This window comes from Lolium perenne, chromosome 6 (genome assembly GCF_019359855.2).
Source record: "Lolium perenne isolate Kyuss_39 chromosome 6, Kyuss_2.0, whole genome shotgun sequence".
Lineage (NCBI taxonomy): Eukaryota > Viridiplantae > Streptophyta > Magnoliopsida > Poales > Poaceae > Lolium > Lolium perenne.
In genome coordinates, this window is record NC_067249.2 from 225,894,313 (window position 1) to 225,920,879 (window position 26,567).

General features: G+C 45.0%; 1 protein-coding gene across 1 annotated transcript; it reads right to left on the reverse strand.

Moving 5' to 3' along the window:
• Window positions 1–24,861: 24,861 nt before the first annotated feature.
• On the reverse strand, window positions 24,862–26,001 carry LOC127305846 (protein PHOSPHATE-INDUCED 1-like). The gene has a single exon (XM_051336414.2). The coding sequence runs from the start codon at window positions 25,930–25,932 to the stop codon at window positions 24,958–24,960; it is 975 nt and encodes a 324-aa protein (XP_051192374.1). The 5' UTR covers window positions 25,933–26,001; the 3' UTR covers window positions 24,862–24,957.
• Between the last annotated feature and the right edge of the window lie 566 nt (window positions 26,002–26,567).

The window sequence follows — 26,567 nt, forward strand, 5'->3', positions numbered from 1 at the left end:
TAATCACATGTGATCACAAATTTGATTCAAATTTGATTGATTCCAAAAGTGTTAATAAGTGTTTAGCATCCATTTACAACTAATGGTGCAAACCAAAGTGACCTAGATCCAAGATTTGTACAAATGGCATAGGCCATATGTGAGTGTGAAGTTGATTTTTAGAATTTCTTTTCTATTTTAATTTTATTTGACTTGGGATGATCAAATGATCATGGCTAGGGTTTTAGAGTGAGAGTAACACATAAACAAGCATCATGGCAAAAGCACACTCAAATTAAATTAACAAGGTGAGCTATATGCATAGTCCTATATGATGAAAAAAGTTTTTGTTGGCCCTGATTTTTGGGATTCTTGAATTCTCTCTCTTGTTTCCTTTTATTGAAACTTGGGATGTTACACATTAATGCTCACATAAAATCATATGTGAACAACCAACTTCTCAAATAGAAACCAACTCCTAATAACTAACTCTGAAATACTTTGAGTTGAGATTATCAACTCTATTAATTCCAAATAGATTTGATTCATATAGAAAAAGAAATTAAAATGAGAATACAAACTCATGTTTAATTGCTATATTGAATAAGCCCACATATGTGAAATTTAATCAACTATAACAATACTTTCCTCAATTGGGAGAGTGGTGTAATAGTCATTGCACTAGATACTCAGTAAACTCCAATTGTTAAACACCTACAAAATAAGAAGATTCAAATTTGAATTATAAAACCAGAATTGAAAATAGAAAATTGAAAACAGAAAATAAAAAGAGAGAAAAGGACTTACCTACCTTACCTGGCCACGTAGCCCACCAAGCAGTCCAACAGCAGCCTGCCGAGCAGCCCAAGACATCACCCAGGAGAAGCCCACTAAGCAGCCCACGTACCTCTTCGTCAAAAATAACAACGAGGAGTTCATCCTCATCCTCTCCATCGTGCATGGAAGACAGCACGACGGCGTGCTTGCCTTCTCCCTCTCGCTGGCGACCTCCCAGAGCTCGGCGTCGTGACGAGGCACTCTTCGACGCCCTATAAAAGCTCCTGCACGAACTCTAGCTTCGGTTTGCTCCCTCCTCTGCTCAAATTCCCCCATGCCTGAAACCCTAACCGCCCAGCCATCTCCAATCGCCGCCGTTCGGAGCACCCCCGGACCTCGCCGTGACCACCATCATCTCCGCCGTCCTCGACTTGCTCTACCTGCAAGAGGAATCGAGTTGGGGTGAGCCGTAGCTTCTCCATCGACCTCGTCTTCTCCAACGCCGGGAACGACGAATTTCGGCGATGTCGACCACCTTTCGCCTCGCCGACAAGCCTGTCGTGTTCGCAGTGAGTTCCTGGTTCGCCTGAGCATCCTAGGTCCTCCACTAGCCTTCCGTAGCATGCCTAGCACCATAGACCCGTGAGCTTCTGCCGCTCGGTCTCGCCGCCGGCCAAGCTCCGGCGACCATTTGGTGGCGGCGCCACCACCACCAGGATCGCCTCATCGTCCTCTTTCCAGCAAGCACACACACGCCCCCGCGGGAACGCAGAATCGCCGGCGTCAACCACCACTGGCCGCTGGTGAGGCACCAGATTGCCACATCGACGCCACGGTGGCACTGACGTGGACTCGGGCCCACTGGTCAGTGTCTTCGTGGGTAGAAAGCCCGGGTAGCTTTAGTTATTTTCGTTTTAATTCAATTCAATAATTACTACAACTTTGTAAATTCATATAAAATTCATTTCAATTCTGGAAAATACCAAATATGATATCAAAATGATCATAAAAATTAACTCTATCCAATAAAAATATATAATGAAATTTTTATTTTTAATAAAAATTTAATTATTTAATACTTGTTATTTAAGCCTTTAATTTTAATTCTAAATACAATTAAAATTCAAAAATTAAGAAAACATTTATAAAATAATTAAAACCAGTAAGCAAATAAAGAAAACATGAAAACTCATTTTATTTATTTGTTATCCTATTCAATTTCTATTAGTGGAAATTTAAAACCTAATTAATAATTACCCTAATTAGTAAATCATTTAAAAATAATAAAAAGCCAAATTGAATATTATTTTATTTTGAAGTTATTAATAACTTCAAATTTATTAATGAAGTTATTAACTTATGAACTAAATAGTAATTATACAACCCTAGTTCCATATGGTAGAAAACTAGGAACTCATCATTTCATGTGTAATCCTAAAACCCTAATGCCATTTAGACCCTAGTTTCCATTAGTACATGTGAACCCTAAATTGTCCTAAACCTAAAACCCTAGGTTAGAACATGTGATCATGGTACCTACTTCCAAATCATAGAACCATAGTAGCAACTAAATACTTGTCTTGGCCACATAAAATGTAGCAGACCTATCACTAATATATGGGTATCCCACGTGTTCATCTTCATCAGACCTAAATAAGCAAGTAGGGCCAACCAAGTGTAAACCCTAGATCCTATTACCAAAGCCATCATCCATATTCATTCCTATTTAGCATCACACCAATGTGATGAACCTTAGGAGCAACTATGCCAAATTTTGAGCATTACCTAACCATATTCCACTAAACCCTACTAGTGTTGGATACTTATCCACCATCCTATTTAGGTGTCAATTATTCCTTACTTAATAGAACCAACAGTAAAACCTAAACCAACTCAACCCTAATTGATATACTCCTTTTTATTTAAGAAGTATGTTCTTCAAAAGTTATTCTTTTGAAGTAAATAAAGAATCATTATCAACCCTGCTTTTAAGGACCTAAAAACCCTAGCTAGCTATCACCAACAAGATAAACCAATATTGATAGCAACCATATATAAATAATTGCTTAGGAAGCCTAGGCTTAACTCAACCTTACAAGCCCTGGGTGTTGATGAATCCAACATTGTTGAGATCCATCCAATACTTACTCTAGAACTCAATTAGAACCATAGTAAACCATAGAACTCCACAACCTTAATTATCATACTTGTTCTTCATTAAAGAACATGTTCTTCAAAAGTTATTCTTTTGAAGTATATGATAATTAATCATTAACCATGCCATCTAGTACCAAAACTGACAACTGTTCTATACATGTTAACATTATGCCAATTATCATTCCTTGTGTGCTCAATTGATTACTATGCTTTATTATCTACCTATTTATGATACCAAGTAACCACAATTGAATAAGAACCTTGTATGTGAACCACTCTAAAAGTGCAACACACTTTGAACTAATCATTATAACTCACTAATCCTAAATCATCGGGGTTAGGTCACGTTTAGAACGATTGCATCTCATACTTATGCATTATTGCATCTTTGGCAATCTTTTAAACATCGTCCTTACCGGACGATGATGCTATTTCAGAATTTGGAGTTATTGCGTATCGAAGACTTTGCCTGCATAATCTTGCAGTCAAGAAAGGCAAGTTCATCGCTTGCTCATGTCATTTGAGTATTTTTACCAAATTACTTGCAAAGTACGATGTTTATCACTATTGCATAAAAAGCAAAACCACTATTTTCATAACTATGAATATGACTATGTGGTGGGCAATGGAACCATGGATTGTGTTGATATGGTGGAGGTTCCATTGCAAGGGTTTATATCCATCTAGGATTAAACAACAAATGTCGTCCAGTGATTCTTGTGCCGTAATACCCGTGTTAACCATAAGATCTGGAGTGGGACGGAATAGTCAATTGTATTTCCACCTCTTGTACATCAACGGATGCGCTTACCATAGACACTTGACCCAGGTTGGGCAAGCGGTGGGGTGGGGATCCCATTCTAATTCCCCACGGTAAGTGGTCTATGATGGGTTGCAGCTACCGGCGAAGGAGTTTGGTTAACGAGTCCCAGACTGTCGTCGTGGTCGGGGTCCATCCTTAATTGGTGTAAGAGGACCGGCGAGGACCCAGGGTCGGGGTATGCAACAAAGGGTGGGTGTGCGAGGTAGCGGAGGAATATGATTGGCTATGACCTTATACCGGGTCTCACACCAAAGGAAGTGTGGACGGGGAGTACGCCCGGTTGGCACCAAGGTTAAGATCTCTTATGGGTAAAGCAACACACCTCTGCAGAGTGTAATGAACCGTGACCTGTCACTCCCTGTTCTGGGATATGGAACTGCGAACGCTGCCGGAAAGGAACTCCATGAAGTTCTAGTAAACCGGTGAAGGCTGACGGACATAGTTCTTCTGAATAAAAACAACCTTTTGAAGAAATGGTTATGAAAACCTGCATTGGTATTAGACTTTCTGGTCTAATGCCGTAGCTAGTGCATTAAACACCTCTTTCCTATAATGAACTTGTTGAGTACGCTCGTACTCATCCCACTCTTAAATCCCCTGCTTAGATATGGGGGCATCGAAGGAGGATCTACAGTGCAACTTGAAGGTCAAGGAGTCAACAACTACTTCAAGAGACAGGACCCTGTCAGAGGAGTCAGATACCACATCCAACAAGGAGAAAACCTAGTTTAGCCATAGAAGGGAACTAGCTTCCTAAATCTAGCTCCTATTTAGCTAGAATATATTCCTAGCCTCTATAGCTAGTTAAATACTCTACAAATAGAGTTCGTGATAGGACTAGACTACGAGTCGTTCTTCTGGAGTTATCTGCAGTTTTACCTCATTGTAAAGTAGGAGGCTGTGATGATCTTATGTAACAGAGTCTGTGTGAAATTCTATAGACATGCCTTGGACCCGCATATGTTTCTGTTGTACCACTCTGAGCGATATAATACTAGTGGAACGGTGTTTCATTGGTGTTATATCAGACTTGCATACTACACCATGCAGTGGTATGTCGGGTCACCACACTGCCCATGCCAACCCTCCTTCCTCAGCCGACGATGCTTGCGACACAAGGGGATCAGTGCGTGATGATGACGCTGATCGTGATGCCTTTATTGATGCAGCTGTGGAGGAGGCCAGGGCTTCACCCGCGAAGAGATCGACCGGCGGTTTTGCCGATGAAGACGACCTCTTCGATATGTAAGTACCTTCTTCTCTGAAGCCGTATTTTGTCCTTTTACTTCTTGCATTCCTTTCATAACTTTTTTTGTCAATCATTTCCTCTCGCAGTGACGAAGGTTTTGTCGAGCCGCCGGCTAAGAAGGCCAAATCCGGAGCTGCTCCGCCGGATGTTGCTGCTTCCGAAGCGTCGGTTCCTAAAGCAGCCCCCGCAGCTCAGGTATCGACAGCTTCCTCCCTTTCTAAAGGGAAAGATGCTCCTTCAACTGCCGCCGCCAGGACTCCTCCTTCTGTAAGTCCTTTTTGATTACAACATGAACTTTTCTGATGTGTATCTTGCTTAATGATTCTTCATCGAATATCCTTTTCCTTTAGGACCTGCGAGGAGTTATCTCCTCTTTGGAGGCCTTCGCTTCCCAATTCACTTCTCTGGAGGCAGAGAAGGTTTGGCTGCAAAAGGAAGTTAAATCCTCCTCCTCAAAGTTGGACGGTGCAGTCAAGATAGCTCCCGAGGCCCGCCAAGAAGTCGACTCCCTGAAGGAGGAACTGGGCAAGCTAAAGGAGAAGCTGAGAGAAGAGGAGGCAACTAGGCTGGCTGCCGAAGCTCGGGCGGCTGAAAAGGATGAACTCCTTCGTCAGTCTTCCTTGGCTTTACTTGGTAATCTCCTTTGTACACCTGTGTCGATTATTGCGCTTGTGGGTTCGGCCTTTTGTTAATGACCTTTCCCGTTTTACTCTCTTGTAGAAGCCGCCAACATCCCTGTCGATGCCTTGGACAAAATTCCAAACAATTCTCCGGCAAACGGCGTGTCGATGACTCTCACCTCCCATCAGCTTATGCGGGAGCTTCTTGAAAAGGGGAAAGGTGTCATGGCGCGGATGCACTCGATGATCTTCCCCAAGATCAGTCAAGACAAAACTCTGGGGCAGCTGATCGATGCCTTCGCGGTTAACACCAAGGAGGTTATCGAGGTATTCAAACGTACTTCGCGTACCTATGGTACCGTCCTTGCCTTCCAACTTATGATGGGTCACGGCTTTAAGGCCGACATTGAAGAAATGTCCAAAGAGCTGCCAAAAGAGGAGGATGGGCGGTTTGTCGATTTAAGCACCTTCAAAGCGTCAGCCGTTAAATGTGCACGCCAGCTCCTCGAGTTGGTTTCATCAAGGAAGACATCGGCTGGCCCTAGTTTATCGACTCAGACCCAAGCCCTCTGATATTTGTAACAAACTTTTCTTTTGATCTGATGCGAAACATTGTTCCGCTGGATGACTTTTGTTTGTAATAAACTTTGTGCTAGCAATTTTGCTAGCACACTCTTTGTTATGATATTTATACTTGCATTCTCCCGATGGGAGTACCTTCAGTTGTTGATATGAGTCGATTTGTCATGTCTTTGACGCTTTTCCTTACAGGTGTTCCCAGTACCTGCATTTGTTGATGATTCTTCGGGTGCCCTTTCTGAAGATGATCGAGTCCAACGTATGAAGTTCCCAGTGCCTGCATTTGTTCATTTCTTCGACAAGTGCTACAAAGCTCTAAGGGTAATCTGGAGAACTATCTTCCCTTTGAACGCAGTCCCTCCTACGTTATTGACTCTGATGTCTGAGTTTGGAAATACCAAGAAGATTTGAGACTTGGTGCGAGCTCAGGTTTTTGCAGGGGCCAGGTTTACGCTTGCTCTTGTTCTTGCACGTTACCCTTCAGCAGATCTTCTCACTATTGCCAACGCAGTTGGTGACTTGGAAACTCTGTATCCGAAGGTATTGCTGCCCGCCAATATAATTGTCGACAAGCTTGAAAAGGAGTCGAAGGTACCTGAGGAATGAGAAACTCTGCAATGGTAATCTCAGGGATTAAGGTTGTTTTGTAAATAGGTTATTTTGGCTACTTCATCCAAGTGTTGGGATTGTTTAGCCGAGACTTTTTATTCGGTAGATACATGTATATGTACTTTTACCGTGTTAATGCCGTTGGCAAAGTTTGAAGGGGCAAATCTTAATTGCCCGCTTAAATGTATTCGTTGGTCAGCAAATCATTTGAGTGATCAGCTCGTGTTGCAGGTTTTGCTTAACCTGTTGTATGCGCAACTTTGCTTTCAATCGATGTATGTTTCGACAGTCACTCCCGAATATTTCGGGTGCAATGACTCTGCCGATGGGCCCGTTGTTCTTTGATATTTCCGTAAGTAAAATATCGAACGTGGGTTGTGTTTATATGTATTTCCGAACTCTTGCTATTTTCGGCGCTCGTAGAGGCATCTATAGCAGAGGGAAAGGTTAGTGATGGCGTGTAACTCACACGTTCGTTGGGAACCCCAAGAGGAAGGTATGATGCGCACAGCAGCAAGTTTTCCCTCAGAAAGAAACCAAGGTTTATCGAACCAGGAGGAGCCAAGAAGCACGATGAAGGTTGATGGCGGCGGGATGTAGTGCGGCGCAACACCAGGGATTCCGGCGCCAACATGGAACCTGCACAACACAACCAAAGTACTTTGCCCTAACGAAACAGTGAGGTTGTCAATCTCACCGGCTTGCTGTAACAAAGGATTAACCGTATTGTGTGGAAGATGATTGTTTGCAGAAAATAGTAGAACAAGATTGCAAGTGATTGTATTTCAGTAAAGAGAATTGGACCGGGGTCCACAGTTCACTAGAGGTGTCTCTCCCATAAGACAAACAGCATGTTGGGTGAACAAATTACAGTTGGGCAATTGACAAATAAAGAGGGCATGACCATGCACATACATATTATGATGAGTATAGTGAGATTTAATTGGGCATTACGACAAAGTACATAGACCGCCATCCAACTGCATCTATGCCTAAAAAGTCCACCTTCAGGTTATCATCCGAACCCCCTCCAGTATTAAGTTGCTAACAACAGACAATTGCATTAAGTATTGCGCGTAATGTAACTAGTGACTACATCCTTGAACATAGCACCAATGTTTTATCCCTAGTGGCAACATCACATCCATAACCTTAGAGGTTCTTGTCACCCCTCCAGATTCACGGAGACATGAACCCACTATCGAGCATAAATACTCCCTCTTGGAGTTACTAGCATCAACTTGGCCAGAGCATCTACTAATAACGGAGAGCATGCAAGATCATAAACAACACATAGACATAGCTTTGATAATCAACATAACAAGTATTCTCTATTCATCGGATCCCAACAAACGCAACATATAGAATTACAGATAGATGATCTTGATCATGTTAGGCAGCTCACAAGATCCGACAATGATAGCACAATGGGGAGAAGACAACCATCTAGCTACTGCTATGGACCCATAGTCCAGGGGTAGACTACTCACACATCACACCGGAGGCGACCATGGCGGCGTAGAGTCCTCCGGGAGATGATTCCCCTCTCCGGCAGGGTGCCGGAGGTGATCTCCTGGATCCCCCGAGATGGGATCGGCGGCATCTCTGGAAGGTTTTCCGTATCGTGGCTCTCGGTACTGGGGGTTTCGCAACGGAGGCTATTTGTAGGCGGAAGGGCAGGTCAAGAGGCGGCACGGGGGCCCCACACCACAGGGCCGCGCGGCCAAGGGGGGGCCGCGCCGCCCTAGGGTGTGGCCCCCTCGTGGCCCCTCTTCGTCTCCTCTTCGGACTTCTGGAAGCTTCGTGGCAAAATAGGACCCTGGGCGTTGATTTAGTCCAATTCCGAGAATATTTCGTTACTAGGATTTCTGAAACCAAAAACAGCAGAAACAAGAATCGGCACTTCGGCATCTTGTTAATAGGTTAGTTCCGTAAAATGCACGAATATGACATAAAGTGTGCATAAAACATGTAGATAACATCAATAATGTGGCATGGAACATAAGAAATTATCGATACGTTGGAGACGTATCAGCATCCCCAAGCTTAGTTCTGCTCGTCCCGAGCAGGTAAAATGATAACACAGATAATTTCTGGAGTGACATGCCATCATAACCTTGATCATACTATTTGTAAAGCATATGTAGTGAATGCAGTGAAAAAAACAATGTATATGACATGAGTAAACAAGTGAATCATAAAGCAAAGACTTTTCATGAATAGCACTTCAAGACAAGCATCAATTAAGTCTTGCATAAGAGTTAACTCATAAAGCAATAATTCATAGTAAAAGCATTGAAGCAACACAAAAGAAGATTAAGTTTCAGCGGTTGCTTTCAACTTATAACATGTATATCTCATGGATATTGTCAACATAGAGTAATATAATAAGTGCAATAAGCAAGTATGTAGGAATCAATGCACAGTTCACACAAGTGTTTGCTTCTTGAGGTGGAGAGAAATAGGTGAACTGACTCAACATTGAAAGTAAAAGGATGGTCCTCCATAGAGGAAAAGCATCGATTGCTATATTTGTGCTAGAGCTTTGATTTTGAAAACATGAAACAATTTTGTCAACGGTAGTAATAAAGCATATGTATCATGTAAATTATATCTTACAAGTTGCAAGCCTCATGCATAGTGTACTAATAGTGCCCGCACCTTGTCCTAATTAGCTTGGACTACCGGATCATCACAATGCACATGTTTTAACCAAGTGTCACAAAGGGGTACCTCTATGCCGCCTGTACAAAGGTCTAAGGAGAAAGCTCGCATTGGATTTCTCGCTATTGATTATTCTTCAACTTAGACATCCATACCGGGACAACATAGACAATAGATAATGGACTCCTCTTTTATGCATAAGCATGTAACAACAATTAATAATTTTCTCATTTGAGATTGAGGATATAAGTCCAAAACTGAAACTTCCACCATGGATCATGGCTTTAGTTAGCGGCCCAATGTTCTTCTCTAACAATATGCATGCTTAACCATAAGGTGGTAGATCTCTCTTACTTCAGACAAGACGGACATGCATAGCAACTCACATGAAATTCAACAATGAATAGTTGATGGCGTCCCCAGTGAACATGGTTATCGCACAACAAGCAACTTAATAAGAGATAAAGTGCATAATTACATATTCAATACCACAATAGTTTTTAAGCTATTTGTCCCATGAGCTATATATTGCAAAGGTGAATGATGGAATTTTAAAGGTAGCACTCAAGCAATTTACTTTGGAATGGCGGAAAATACCATGTAGTAGGTAGGTATGGTGGACACAAATGGCATTGTGGTTGGCTCAAGTATTTTGGATGCATGAGAAGTATTCCCTCTCGATACAAGGTTTAGGCTAGCAAGGCTTATTTGAAAAAAACACAAGGATGAACCGGTGCAGCAAAACTCACATAAAAGACATATTGAAAACATTATAAGACTCTACACCGTCTTCCTTGTTGTTCAAACTCAATACTAGAAATTATCTAGACCTTAGAGAAACCAAATATGCAAACCAAATTTTAGCATGCTCTATGTATTTCTTCATTAATGGGTGCAAAGCATATGATGCAAGAGCTTAAACATGAGCACAACAATTGCCAAGTATCACATTACCCAAGACATTAATAGCAATTACTACATGTATCATTTTCAAATTCCAACCATATAACAATTTAACGAAGAAGAAACTTCGCCAAGAATACTATGAGTAGAAACCAAGGACATACTTGTCCATATGCTACAACGGAGCGTGTCTCTCTCCCATAAAGTGAATGCTAGGATCCATTTTATTCAAACAAAACAAAAAACAAAAACAAACCGACGCTCCAAGAAAAGCACATAAGATGTGATGGAATAAAAATATAGTTTCAGGGGAGGAACCTGATAATGTTGTCGATGAAGAAGGGGATGCCTTGGGCATCCCCAAGCTTAGACGCTTGAGTCTTCTTAGAATATGCAGGGGTGAACCACCGGGGCATCCCCAAGCTTAGAGCTTTCACTCTCCTTGATATCGAGTGACGATGACTTTGAAGGAAGGTCAGTAGTTTCCTGCCGCAGTCCAAACTTTGCAGCAATCCTCTGAAAGTCTCGATCACAATTGTCCGAGCGTGAGAAACTTCCATAGACTGTAATGTTTGTCCCGTTGCTCCCAGGCATTTTCAGCTTGAGGTATGCGTAATGCGGTACAGCCATGAACTTGGCATAAGCTGGCCTCCCGAGTATAGCGTGATACTGCGACTCCCAGTTCACGACTTCGAACTCGATCTTTTCCTTCCTGAAGTTGTCGGATTTACCAAAGATGACGTTCAGGTAAACTTTGCCAAGAGAGTATGCCGGTGAAGTGGGGAGAATCCCATGAAAGCAGGTGTCCGATTCTTCTAGCATTCTCATGGTGATCCCCATACTCTTGATCGTGTCGAGAAATATCAGGTTTAGCCCACTTCCACCATCCATGAAGACTTTGCTCATCTTGAAACCCCCGACTTGCGCCTCGACTACTAAAGCAGCGTGTCCTGGCTTTGGTATGGTCATCGGGTGATCTGCTCGGCTGAATGTAATATTCTGAGATGACCACTCAACGTATTCAGGGATGTTCACCATGATGCTTTCTGCCAGGTTGATTTCTCGAGTGAGCTTCTTCATTTCCCTTCTTGAAACACCTGTCCTGTGGATCATGCTCATCTGCCCGCGAGGTGGTGGAAATGCCTCGTTGGGTTGATGAGGTTGAACCTGCTGGATCTGATGTTGCGGTGGAGGTGGTGGTGGTGGTGGTGGCGGTTGCTGGCCTGCCTGCTGGATGAGTTTGTGCATGTCAATGAACTATCGACAGTCCCTGAGCAAGTGGCTTGACTTCGTTTTGCCGTCCTTGGAATCAGTATACGAGTGCAAGTAACAAGGAGCGTTGATTTGCTCAGCGTAAGGTAGTTCGGGAGTCCTCTGTGGTCGTGGTTTGTAATTGCCACGGTTCCCAGAGTTGCTCCGATTACCGTCCTGTCGATCGTCTTTTATCATCATATCGATCGTCCTGTCGATCGGAGTACCCTGCGGCTACCAGATTGTTGTCGTCATAGCTGCGGTTCTTCCTTCTCTTGTGACGATCCCTTCGTCCACCCGAGTCGTGCTTCGGCTGGTCGTCGTCTTCGTCATCACTGCGCTGTCGCGGCTTTCGCACGTTGTCCTCGCCATCAGCCCAGCTGTTAGCGATTTCCATTAACTTGGTTATGGTTTTTGGCTTTTTGCATCCGAGTTCTTCTATGTAACTTTCACGTCGGATGCCATCGCTGAAGGCGTCGATTGCTCTGTCGACAGATACGTCCTCTGCAGCGTTTAGGAGTTTGGTGAATCTCCTGATGTATGAGCGCATCGATTCCTTCTGCTTTTGCTGGCAATGCCGTAACTCTTCGATCCCGACAGGCCTTTTGTACGTTGCTTGGAAGTTGGCAACGAAGGCCTCTACTAGGTCGTCCCATGATTTGATGGAACCCTTCGGCAGACCCCTTAACCAGGCTCGCGCTGAATCCTTTAGGTAAAGCTGCAAGCACTGCATTGCCGCTATATGGTTCCCCTTTTGCAGAATCACAGTCTGCAGATAGTCGTCTATCCAGGACCTTGGCTCCTGTTGCCCATCGTATTTGGCAGCGTCAGTAGGGGTGTGTTTGAACTTTCTGGGAGGCATCGCCTCACGGATTTTGTAGCTCAAACAATCGGCTCCCCTAAGCTCGCCATCGTTCTCCTGACTCTCATCCGAAGAGTCGCTGTCGTATTCCTCCCTAGCGGCGCGTCGTCGCCTTGCTTTGTCGATCCTGCTCTGGGTGATCTCATCCCGAGCATCTCTCGCATGATGCTTTGAGCCACTAGCTTGCAACGTGGTCTTTTCCTTTCTCGGGACTAGATTGTCTCCCAATATCGCGAGACTTTCTAGGGCACCTCGGTGAGCTTGAGCCATGGAACCTTCGGGGCGCTGATTGATGAGGTATGCAGTGAGGTTGGCGGTTGCTCCCGCGACGGTTTTCGGCCGTGGCATGCCCGCGGTGTCCGTGGTCATAAAGGACTTGGTCAGATTCGATGTTATTTCTCTAGCATCGTCTTCCGAGAGTCTGGACATTCTTGATCGGTGTTTGCCTGCCCCGTGTGTACTTCGAGAGGCGCTTCCTTGCGAGCCTCTTCGTCGTTCGCTGGATCGGTCTGCCGCAGATAGGCGTCTCTCGAGGGTGGCTTGTTCTTTGGATAATCGTTCCCGGTTTTTCTCCAATATGGAGCGGTAAGCGTTGAGGGTGCCAACCGTGGTTCCTGCCGGGAGTGGCGTGTTGTTAAGCACGGCTGCCTTGGCTGCTGCCCACTCCTCCTCTGCGATGGTGTGGTCGCTGTTGTTGTTGCTGGCGCTGTTCTCAAAACTAGCTCGTCTGCTGGAACGGGGGTGCGATCTCCGTGTAACATCCCAAATTTCAATAAAAAGAAAGTTAGAAGAATCCCAGAGAGCAAAATTTCAAACCAACAAAATCTTTTTAAATTGCATATAGTGCCCTGCATAGGACTTGTGCATTTGAGTGATATGCCATGATGATTGTTATTATGTGTATGTGCTATACTCTAAAACCCTAACTTGATCATATGAAGATCACTAACCAAATAAATCAAAAAGAGAAAGAAATCAAATAAATGAAAAACCCTAAAACCCTCACATATGGCTCTATGCCATTTTTATAAATTTTGACCCTAGACCAATTTGGTCTTCACCATTAGTTGAATAATGTTACTAAACACTTATTACAACTTTTGGAATCAAGGAATCACAAATCAAATGGTTTTCAAATCCAAAATTGGCTCACAAATGATAATGGTCAAATCTGCCAATTACAATCTGATCACTACTTTGAGCCTCTATATTTCCAATTTTTCAAACTAAACCTTGCTAACTCTTTGCACCTCATCCAAGACAGCATCAAGGTGAACACTTTTTGTAAAGATCACCATGCCAAATTCTTTCTTGATCAATAGCTATGCTCATCCAAAGTTGCAACATTTTAACAAGTGGAACAATCTCACACTTGCTAGTTTTTGCAATTCTTTGAATTCAACAATTCCACCCCCACACCTCATCACCTCTGGTCATTTCTAACTCAATGAAACACACACAATTCAAATTGGTCAACCATTTGAATTCAATCAAAATTGGACAAAATTCACAAATTACAACTATGTAACTATTTGACACTATTTGAAATAGTGCACTACACAAACCTAATCTACCCCAACCTACACTAAATGGTCCCCTGGTCCCCTCTAACTCTAAATGAGGCATAGTAACCCTAGGAGAGAGGAGGAGCAAGGCTAGGACATGGCCATGCCGGCCATGTCACCAACCCGACAACCTCCCCCTCTCCTCCTTCCTTCCCAAACCTGGCCACCGTGCCATTGCTCGCCACCACACCCTACTGGTTCTCCTAGAGCAAGTCCTGATCGAGGAGGAGCACGACAGCCGCCGGGGATCGCGCGCCCAGATCGGCACGGCCATGCCACTCGCGTCGCGCGTGCATGCCCGCAGACGCGCCCTGGACACGCGCCGCCCAGCCATCTCACGCACGCCCTGGACCCTCCCGCTGCTCGTCAAGCCTCAGCACGCCACCGCGACGCCACCAGACACGCGCGCGACCGCTACCCTTGCCCGCCGCCGCCGGGGACGCCAACACGACCCGCCACGGCCGCGGCAGACACGGACGCCACGCGAGCTCACCAGACGCCGCCCGACCCCGCTGTCGCCACCAGGAGGACCGCCATGACGCACTGAACAGTGCCGCGTCGCTGCCTAGCCCTCTAGCTTGCCGGAGGAGCCGCGCCATTGTCGACCGCATCACTGCCCCGCCACCCTCACTCAATCCTATAAATAGCGAGTCCCTGGAAGCAACGGAGCACACCACCTCACTCCCCACCCTTCACTGTCTCTCCACCACCCCACCACTCACTCAATCATAGCCGGAGCTGCCCCAGTTTGAAGATCGGAGCCGCCAGTACCCGGAGGTCGCCGCCGTCGATTGGAGCCGTTCCAGGAGCTGCCGCCGGTGCTAGGAGCTTCGCCGTCGTCCACATCTACCTCACGCACACTGCCAGCCACCGCGGGAGCCCTGGTTAGCACCCCCACCCCCTACCTGAGCCACCGGCGAGCCCCTCTCTCGTCGTCGACGATGACGAGCGTGAGCCGTCCGATTTGCTTCTAATCCAACGCCCCCCTTTAAAACGTACCGCTTCGGGTTTTAACAGCCACTGACGCGTGGACCCCACGCTGTCAGCAAGCCCACGCGTCTGTGGACCGTGGTGGGCTGGAGTGGGCCGTTTAATTCGAATTGGCCCAGTTTCGTTTTCCCGCCGGCCCTGTTAATTCAAATTCCATTTAATCAAATCCAAATCAATTTCAATACTGCCCCAACTTTGAAATTGAATAGTCTCAAATCGGCTCAACCAAATTCAATGAATTTTATATTGTTAGAAAGCTAGCAAAAAGATCTACAAAATGCCACTGGTCCCATGTCAAGTTTAGTTGTAGAATTAATCTGATAAAAAGAAGAAGGCAGGGACTTTTCCCTATTCAAATAATTATTAAAAATCAACCAAAATAGATATTAAATTAATTCCAACTCCAATAGCTCACATTTGACTTACACTAATTGTTTATGCAAGAAAATGGTGTGGTCACTTTGCATGATCATGCCCTAGTTTAATTAATGGACAATATGACTAGCTTATGTAGTTGATATTGTCCAAAACTATTAAGTAAATCATATGAAGTGTTATACTTCATTTAAACCTTGTCTCAAATGAATTCATGTGATGTTTGGACCCCTGGACAAACTCTCTTATATGAATTACTTGGAGATTTAAATCATATGTAGCATTATTAAATGATATGAGGTGACCTACCTCATTTAAACCATTTTCTCAAATGAGGATGATGAATGTTTGACCTAGGTCAATATAATTTCATGTATGATGGTTTGAGAAATTAAATCTTAAGAAGATTTCAATGAGAGGAAATTATTTCTCAAGAACCCTATGGAAACTATCATTTGCATATTAAATAAAAAGAAGTAAATTCTCCGCAAGCAACACAACCAATGCACCCAAATTAGATTAATTGTGTGCCTAGAATAGTGTGTGTGATTATATTTGATGTATGGAATAGCCATTGAATTGGTTGAGTGATTATACTCGTATTTAAATTTAGACGCTAGCACCGGAGAATACCCGGAAGGAGAAGGTTGCTACCAAGAGGAGGAAGAGGAGGACTTTGAGAACTACCAAGGCAAGCTAATATTCTTGCAAAGTGCAAAGCCCCTTTGGGGCAAGGCACCATAGCTTTCCTTTCTTACCATAAGCCTATCCCAAGTTTCTACTTTGCAAGTTTTAATGGTTTATTCAAAGGGTTACTTTTATAGTTAACTTTGGTCTGAAGTAAAGAAGGTTACTAGAGTAGTTAATATAGTCTCAAGCTAGCCAAGCAAGATTAGCACCCCTCATGATTAGTGCTAGTGCTAAATATTAAAACTTGACTACTCTAGATGGGAACATGTGACTTTGAAATGAAATTTGAAACCTTGGAATGATGAGTCATTCCATTGAATGATTTTTGAAGGTGAATGTGACCAAGAGAAGATGGTGATTTTTGATAAAACTGCTATTGGTTTGAATGCGATACCTTTCCAATATTGAGTACCCCCACAATACCTGATTATGGGTAAGGCTTAACTGGAAATTTATGCATCTTAGTATGGGTTCCCTCTGAACACACATCATAGGGGTTATGCCGAGGCTGCCTCCGTTGTTGAGAAATGATGTGAATTGAGGTGAATTGTACGGCCAAGCCCTGTGCAGCGCCCAGGTTGACAGTTGGTCTTCACTGGGAGGCCAAGCTCATGGGGAGAGGTGCTCATACTAGGGTATGTAAGTGAAAGGTTATGGTTGATGATCCGCGTACTGAGTTACGATGATCCGGGGTAATCCCGACGGATGAAATCAAATGTTGTGGCACAAGTGTGCAACCTCTGCAGAGTGTAAATCTATTCGAATAGCCGTGTCCACGGTTACGGACGGTTGGAAAGGCCATACAGTTGTCCAATGTCAAATCTTTGAAAATGGTGGGGAAAGGATTTGTGAAGTGGTGAATTGAATTGAAATCACCACTTGCATGGTGGGAATGACACTAATGTTCCCACGTGAGTGAGTTAGCACATGATTAAGTTTTTCTCAAAGACTTGTGAACTAAAATTAGCTTTATGCAAATAAACTAGAGCTTAGAAAACCTTACTAGAAATGTCTAGCACTTACACTAGTATTAGTTTGCGAGTACTTGAAGTACTCACGGCTTTGTCCCTGGCTATTCAAATGGCCAGAGTATGAAGATGAACAAGGAGATGACCAGCAGGACGCCTACGACAACTAGGAGTCTTCCGACGTCAAGCGTTGGCCTGTGGACTAGAGAGTCCTTGTATCTTACGCTTCCGCTATGAACTGGTGTTTGTTCGTTGATCAATAGATCAACTATTCGTGTAATATGGATGATGTGATTCCAGTTGTAAGACAATATGGTTTGTAATGAATGATGACTGTGATACTTAACTATTATGCCTCGCAACAACAATAATCCTGGGATTGCGATGTATGACATAATAGGCATTCGGACTTAAAAATCCGAGTGTTGACACTCCGTCTCCCCTGTTAGCAACATAAACTTGGTGGTGCGCCGCTCCTCGGATGACACCTCGGACGATGTTGTTGACGCTGTCCTCTCCCGATGAATACTGGGCATTGCAGATGAACGGTGTGTCGCTCGATCCCAGCCTGTGCCTGGTGTCGCAGTTCAAGCAGTAGTACGAGGTTAACTCCGAAGAAGCGGGATTGTCGGATCCAACCGACATGGAAGACGTCGAACGGGGGGTCGAAGGCGCGGGCGAACTCGTCGAGCCTGTTGGACCAGCCGAAAGGTCGAGTGATGACGACGCGCTTGGACTCGTCGATCTGGAGATGGGTGATTCCAGCAGCCGAAGAATCCCTTCCGAGTTGACGTTGTAGTGGACGCTCCCGAAGGTCATCTCCATGTTGCCTTGCAGATCAGAAAAGGTCGAGCGAGACGAGTCACTATGCGGAGTGAATTCATAGGAGCCGAAACGAATCGGGCTTCCCAGGTGAGGCGATGATGGTGTTGATGAAGTCGCTGATGACATGACGGGCTCCGCCGATGTCCGATCTTGTGCCGACAGGGTTCCCACAGACGGCGCCAATTGTCGAGGGTACTCCTCGGCAATGCCCTCCGATTGGGGCTTAGGGTTGACGGAATCCTGCAAGCTGACATGAGACATCGGTTCTCAGACAAGCGGGGAGAGCGATTTACCCAGGTTCGGGGCCCTCGATGAGGTAAAACCCTTACGTCCTGCCTGTCTGTTCTTGATTATGGTAATAACGGGTTACAATGGGGTGCCGAATAGTTCGGCTGAGATCTCGTCGAGAGGCTAAGTGTTGCGATGACCTAGCTCTAGACTTTTGGTGGCTAAGGCTGCTAAGATTGATTGTCCCCCTCGGCAGCCCCTCTCCTGGCCTTTATATAGGAGGCCAGGTCTCAAGAGGTCTAACCGAGTACGACTAGGTTTACAGTAGTTTTGAATCTAATCTTTCCTTGTTCGGCTGCATCCTTGTCTTGCCCGTCAAGGATTCCTCTGGTGCGCCGTCCAGGTGGCCCATCTCGCCTCCAAGTGTCTTCATGGGCCTCCAATTAGTCAATACAGGATATGGCAATGTCGGTTACCCGAAGGGTAATGCCCACGTCAGCAACATCACTATCTTTTATCCACACTTGTGCTCATGTTTTAGCACCTGCAGTATTCATAGTCATCATTTGTGCTCATGTTTAGCACCTACACTCTATATGAGAGAGTTTTCATGTTTTACTAGTATAACTATGTGGGGAATTTACACTATAGAACTTGGGTTGTATATTCCAATGATGAGCTTCCTCAAAAGTGCTCTAGGTCTTCGTGAGCAACCAAGTTGGATGCACCCCCACTAGTTCCATTGGAGAGCTTTCATACACACATAGCTCTATGTGCATCCGTTGCATGGAAATCACTACTCCTTGCATAGCTTCGATCATAAGACTTCCTCTTGTCTAACGATCACTTACAGCTTTGCAAGACTTTCTTCCATTTGGCCTTCCAAACCCCCATTAACGTTCTTTATGCCATAACATCCTGGTGCCAATACCAAATGCTTGCGCTCACCGGTTGAGTAAGCTTCGAAACAGTTGATTCATGACGTTCATGTTTATTTTTACTTGACTGAATCCTTCTTTGTTGTGAAAATTTACTTGATGCTTGGAATGAAGGATAGAACTTCTATGCTGGATACTTAAAACATCTTTAATGAACTTTGTACGGTTTCATGTCATTAAAGCAATAGTTCATGAAAACTTCTAGCTTGTTTAACTCTTGCATTATCATCTCTTATATAAACTATAGACATTTGCTTTGAATGATTTGATCTCAGCTCATATGCTTTACATCATTATTGGATCAAGATTGTGTTAGTAGCATGTCACTTCAGAAAATATCTTTGTTATCGTTTACCTACTCGAGGGCGAGTAGGAACTAAGCTTGGGGATGCTTGATACGTCTCCAACGTATCTATAATTTCTGATGTTCCATGCTAGTTTTATGACAATACCTACATGTTTTGTTCACACTTTATATCGTTTTGATGCATTTTTCGGAACTAACCTATTAACAAGATGTTGTTTTCTGCTGTTTTTGGTTTCAGAAATCCTAGAAAGGAAATATTCTCGGAATTGGACGAAATCAACGCCCAGCATCTTATTTTCCCAGAAGGTTCCAGAGCATCGAAGAAGGGCCAGAGAGGAGCCAGGGGGCCCCACACGCCAGGGCGGCGCGGCCAAGGGGTGGGGCGCGCCCCCCTATGGTGTGGCCCCACCAGGGCCCCTCCGAGGCTGCCCTTCCGCCTACTTAAAGCCTCCGTCGTGAAAACCCTAGAGTAATAAGCCACGGGACGAGAAAAGTTCCAGAGCCGCCGCCATCGCGAAGCCAAGATTCGGGGGACAGAAGTCTCTGTTCCGGCACGCCGCCGGGACGGGGAAGTGCCCCCGGAAGGCATCTCCATCGACACCACCGCCATCTTCATCGCTGCTGATGTCTCCTATGATGAGGAGGGAGTAGTTCTCCCCCGAGGCTGAGGGCTCTACCGTAGCTATGTGGTTCATCTCTCTCTTTGTGATCTAGTTGAATATCATCTATGTGCTACTCTAGTGATGTTATTAAAGTAGTCTATTCCTCCTCCATGGTGTAACGTTGACAGTGTGTGCATCATGTAGTACTTGGTATAAGCTATGATTGTGATCTCTTGTAGATTATGGAGTTAACTATTACTATGATAGTATTGATGCGATCTATTCCCCCTTTCATAGCCTGACGTTGATAGTGTGCACGCTATGTTAGTACTCGGTCTAAATTGCAATGGTCTATCTTGCACTCTAAAGGTTACTTAAAAATGAACTCCGGATGTTGTGGAGCTTGTTAACTCCGGCTTGAGGGAGCTCTTGTAGCCCTACACAATGAATGGTGTTTGTTATCCAACAAAAGAGTGTAGAGTAGTTTCAGTTATGTGATCAATGTTGAGAGTGTCCACTAGTGAAAGTATGATCACTAGGCCTTGTTTCCAAATATCAAATCTCCGTTTGTTTACTGTTCTGCTACATGTTTGCTTGCTGCCATATTTTATTCAGATTGCTATTACCACTCATATTCATCCATATTACTTGTATTTCACTATCTCTTCGCCGAACTAGTGCACCTATACATCTGACAAGTGTATTAGGTGTGTTGGGGACACAAGAGACTTCTTGTATCGTGATTGCAGGGTTGCTTGAGAGGGATATCTTTGACCTCTTCCTCCCTGAGTTCGATAAACCTTGGGTGATTCACTTAAGGGAAACTTGCTGCTGTTCTACAAACCTCTGCTCTTGGAGGCCCAACACTGTCTATAGGAATAGAAGCGTGCGTAGACATCAGGGAGGAAGAAAGAAGATAGCTTAGGGCATCGGGGAATCATGGAGGGGCTGGAGGCGGCAGTGAAACAAAGCAAGGGAATGGGGGCGGTGGTAGGCAGATGAGTTTTTTCGGAATGAGTTTTTAGGGAAATATACACATCGTCGTACACAGCTGTTATAAGTTAGAGACTTTTGTTCTTTTGTGATTCTAAGCATAAACAGATTTCGGTTTCCTCATGGAAACCTCTGTTACATAGCCAGATGATGCATCATCCGATTCATTTGGAAACAACACGCACGTGTAAAAGTGAGACATGCCTTATCCTTTCTATCGTGGTTGTTGACCACTTTTAGTCGTTTTTTGCGCCACGGTGATGCGGATAGAGACATGAAGAGGTTGAGCTCCACCGCGGCTTGTACGGCGAGCGACGGCGATGAAGTCCCGTTGCTCGCGAAGGATATCCTGCACGCAAGATCCAGTAGTGGAAACCTCGATGGTGGCGGCGGCGCTGCTCCTCCACCCACCCAGCCCGGCCAATCTGCGCGGCTCCTCCGCCGTTGATGCAGATCTTCAATGAATCATGGCCGCTGCTGCGCCCGTCCACCGCTTCTCCTCCACCCCTGAGCCGATCTTGATCTGCGCAGATCCTCTGCCGGCCTCCGTTGTGGTCCACCACTGCTGCATCTCATCGTGCGGCTAGAGCTCCATCCGCCGCCATCCCTGGCTCCTTCCGCCGTCCATAGTTGCAGGATCCCCAGCCGAGAGACTTGTCCCGAGGAGGCGGTGAGGTCTACCATGGCAGCGCCTTCGACGTGCATGGAGAGCACGGAGGAGGAACAACATCCTTGACGCTTTTTAGGGGCTGGAAGGAGTAGTTGCAGTGGCACCTGGCATACAGGAGCCCCGTCAACGCCTCCAACGTGGCGGATTCGTCTCCGGTGAGCTCGGATCGGCCATAGCAGTGCCTCCATTGTTGACTATGGAGATAGATTTTGAGAAATTTTATCGATGTTACTTACATCATTGCAATTTGATACATATGTTTATATTTTTGTTGTGTAAGTACAGTGATACGGTGATTTCAGTGTATATGATACAACTTGATTGCACCAACGTTAAATACATGTTCCTATCATGTTGGATAAGTTAGGCAAGAAATGTTGGATATAATGCAGATAAATGTTGCAAAACTTATAACATTTTCCAAAATGTTATGTACGCTTAGAAAAAAATTGTTACATTCAATTTTTTGTAACATTGGCGGATTTTTTTTATACCATAATTTCGTGACTTGACAAGCTATATGAAAAATGTTAGAGACAAATGTTACATACCCCGGCAAAAATTGATACATACGAACCATTTTTGTACCATGATCCAATGTTCGGGAATCGCTCACTTAAGTAGATTGGACGACTCAGAAAACGCCTGATGGATGACATTTTTACAACCGGTCGTAGCCTAGTGCTGACCTCTCCTCATTTAGGTTGTACTATCAGAAACGGGCGACCCTAGCTGGCGGTCGTTCGCTCAAAGCTTGCTTAGCGATCACTTTCCGACAGCTTTTTTGGGTTACGTGAGCAAACCTCTTTCTTCTCCTTTCTTCACGTCCACGTTAAAACTTATCAAATTCGAAATTTTAAAATGGTTTATCTCTCAAACAACAACCCCGATTTAAGATCCGTTTTCACAATCAAATCTGTCTCGACGAGATCTTCAAAACTAGCACCCATGTTAGTATGTTTCGACAAACTTATTTTCCGGCTAAAAGTTATCAACCCTCTCTATTTGAATAATCAATCCTTCCGTACTTGAGTGATCAACGGTAAATGTATAAATTATCAACCTCGTGCATGCTATTGAGGGAAAGTTCTGCATGCATGCACAAATAGACGAATCTGCTGATATCAGCGAAATCTTTTACAAATTTGAAAATTTAAAACGTTTTAACTTTCAAACGACAACTTCAAATTAAGATTCGCTTTCACCAATAAATCCGTCTCGACGAGATCTTCAAAACTAGCACCCATGTTGATATGTTTCGAGAAACTTTTTTTCGGGCTAAAAGTTATCAACCCTCTCTGTTTGAATAATCAACCCCTCCGTACTTATGTGATCAAAGGTGAATGTATAAAATTATCAACCTGGTGCAGGCTATTGAGGGAAAGTTCTGCATGCATCCACAAAAAGATGAATCTGCTGATGTCAGCGGAATGTTTCCCAAATTTAAAAATTCAAAACGTTTTAACTTTCAAACGACAACTCTAAATTAAGATTCGCTTTCACCAATAAATCCGTCTCGACGAGATCTTCAAAACTAGCACCCATGTTAATATGTTTCGACAAACTTTTTTTCTGGCTAAAAGTTATCAACCCTCTCTATTTGAATAATCAGCCCCTCCGTATTTGAGTGATCAACCGTAAATGTATAAAATTATCAATCCTAAAGTTAAATTTATTTTAAACATTTTAGCGAATCTTTTTTAGTTTAGAAGCTATCAACCCGGTGTCCTGTTATTTATCAACAGTAAATATAAATAACTACCAACCCTAAAAATCTAACTTCATTTCGAATATTTTGGCGACTCTTTTTAGTTTACCAGTTACCAACCCGGTGCCCCGTTATTTATTAATGGTAATTATAAATAACTACCAACCCTAAAAAGTATTTCATTTAGAATATTTTAGCGAACATTTTTTTATTTTACAAGCTATCAACCTAGTGCCTCGTTATTTATCAACGGTAAATATAAATAAATAATAACCCTAAAAAATATTTCATTTAGAATATTTTAGCGACTTTCTTTTGGTTTACAAGCTAACAACCCGGTGACCCGCTATTTATCAATGGTAAATATAAATAAATATCAACCCTAAAAATTTAATTTAATTTAAAATATGTAGCGACTCTATTTTTGTTTAGAAGTTATCAACCCGGTGCCCCGTTATTTATCAACGGTAAATACAAATACCTAGCGACCCTAAAAAGTAAATTTCATTTAAAATATTTTAGCAATTTTTGTTAGCTTACAACTTAAAAACAGTACTTAATTTGAGTAGCAAGTGGTAGTTCATTTGAGTTGCAAGTGGATCTTCCCACCCGTTGTTTTCCTCCTTAAAAACCACTGGCCCGAAAAAGGGAATTATAAAAATTAATCCAAAAAACATGAATTACCGTATGAAATAACAACATAAAGGGAATTGCAAAAAAAGAGAATTGTCAAAAGGGAATTGCAAATAAAGAGAATTGAAAGTATGCGTCGTGCTGAAAAAAAAGAGCGAGATGCTCTGTGCATGCATGCAGCAACTTGTGAGAGCTAGCCTCATGCTAAAAAGTTTGCTCATTAAATGCAAACCCATAAGATACTTTATGCATGCATGCAGTGTGAACGCTCTTGGCTATATGCAACTTGCAAGTGGGAACGTGAGCTGTTAGTGTGAACACAAAGCTACATGTGAACGTAATTAAACACTACGAGACAAAAAAGGGATTTGATTTCGCGCATGGCGCTGTTAAGCTTCATGCACTAGCCACTTGAACCAAAAATCCGAACTGATGGAAAGGGCTAGACAATCCACATATACACTTCACAACACCCCCACTCGCGTGTGACGGGAGAAGAGAAAGTCAACACGTGAAAGAAGAAGAGCACACCGAAACAGCGGTGGCTAAAGAGGGGGGCAACAACAATTTTTAGGCTTAATTGTGAAAACCATGTGAAAGCCAGGATTTGAACTCAAGACCTGGGGCTCTGATACCATGTTAAGCTTCATGCACTAGCCATTTGAACCAAAAGTCCGAACTGATGAAAAGGGCTAGGCAATCCACATATACACTTCACAACAGGCGCGAGCGCTGCCGCGCAAGAAAACAGATCGCTCGAGCGAGCGATTGCCAAGGAGGGAATTCGATCAGAAACTGGGTTTGTACTTTGTACCCAAGAGAATTTGACTCGGCCGTAAACTGGTACACCACATTAACTTGGTGCATGCTTTCGTACAAAGCAGGTCATCCGCGCCTTATTCTAGAAAAATGAATTGCATGCTCAGATATATACACAACTTCTCAACAAACGAACAAAATAATAATCCTAGAATGCAATCTGCAGCTTTGCGCTACACCAAAGTGCTGCAAGCAGACGTGGAAATGTCGAAGAGCGCCGGAAGCAAGTACTTCCTGCCGCGCGCGCCGTTGGCATTGTAGCTGGCGCCGGTGGCCGAGTCAACCTTGAGGTCCCCGGCGTAGCCAGGGTAGGAGCCGCTGCCGAATTTCCCCGTGCAAGCGGTGCAGGCCTCTAGCGGCGCGTCGCTGCTGCCCTGGTAGTAGGCGTCGCCGAACGGGTTGGTGACGGCGCCGGCGAGCATGCTGGCGAGGTTCATGACCATGCCGTCCACGCCCACGTCGCCATTGGGCGCCACGAGGGGCGGGTTCTGCGGCCCGTACGCGGGTTGGTGGAACGGCCACGCGCACTGGCCGGGGCACTGCGTCGCCGGGTTTCCGACCCAGATGTAGGCCGTGCCGGCGCCGGCGTCGGAGCCGTGCAGGCTGCACCGGCCCATGCCGAAGCCCTCCACGGCCACGTCCTCAGCCGTGAAGACCAACGCGATCCCGCCTTTCTTGGGCTTGGTCGTCGCGGCCAGGGAAGCGATCTGCTCCAGGGTGAGAGAGTTTCCCATGGAGCCCGCGCCATAGGCGCCGTCGGAGAGCTGGTTCGCGAGCAGCACCCGGGTCGTCTTCTTGCCAGCGCCGTTGGAGCTCGTGGTGGCCACGGGGGAGAGGTACTGCTGGTCGATGGTGCTCCACCACTGCGCGACGGACGGCGCGGCGGCGGCGGCCTTCGTCTCAGCGGTGAGGGAGAGGAGGAAGTCGACGATCACCGATTTCTGCGCCGCGCTGAACTTGCCGTACCAGAGTATGGACACGGGGATGTCGCCGTGGAGCACGGCTCCGCCGTTGTGGAAGGAGAGCATGTCGGCTGGGTCTGGCCGGTACAGCTCCATGCGGCGCCTCGCCCCAATGCAGAGCTGCGCGGTGCTTGCAAGCATCACGGCTGCAAGCAGCAGTGCGGTCTTTGAGCGAACTACGGCCATATCTGGAGTCGAGATTTTGGTGGAAGAACAGTGTGTAGCTAGTGAGCAGGAGAGAACTCGATGAAGGTGTGATGGAAGACGAGATGTGAGCCAAGTGAACGAGGAAGCGCTTATTTATAGGGACGCTCGGACAGCGGGCACGTTCGCGGATACTTCCCTCGGTCAGCGCCTCAGCGGCATGCAGATCTCAAGGTGCAGCTGTTCGCAAGGTTGCCGGCTTGCGGCATCTTGAATTTGTTTGCCCTGCTGAGCTGTTGGGGTGAGGCTAGAACCTAAACAAAGCGTAGGCTAGGTCAGCCGGAGATACAAGAGCTGGTTTTGCCATCAAGGGCTGGTGATTCAGCAGACAAAACGGCTGCGCGTGCGGGCAGGGAACACAAGCGATCCAGGGTCGTCGTCATGGATCGCGTTGCCGTTCGGCTGCACAGGATGTGTCTTCTGTGCCGCGACAGGATGAATTGAGTATTCTTAGCTTCAACGGACGGGGCTTCACCGTGGCCGCACTCGTGCGTTGGTCGCATCACGACCAGGCTGGACGTGGTACAGAGAACACTGATCCTCCCTCGGATGAAGCCTTCACTGGATCGCCATATGGCAGTATGTAGGTATCTAAGAGTATCTCTAACGCAGCCCGG

Bases quoted from the DNA above. Each gene is read 5' to 3' on its own strand.
- LOC127305846 (XM_051336414.2), bottom strand. From the start codon at position 25,932: ATGGCCGTAGTTCGCTCAAAGACCGCACTGCTGCTTGCAGCCGTGATG.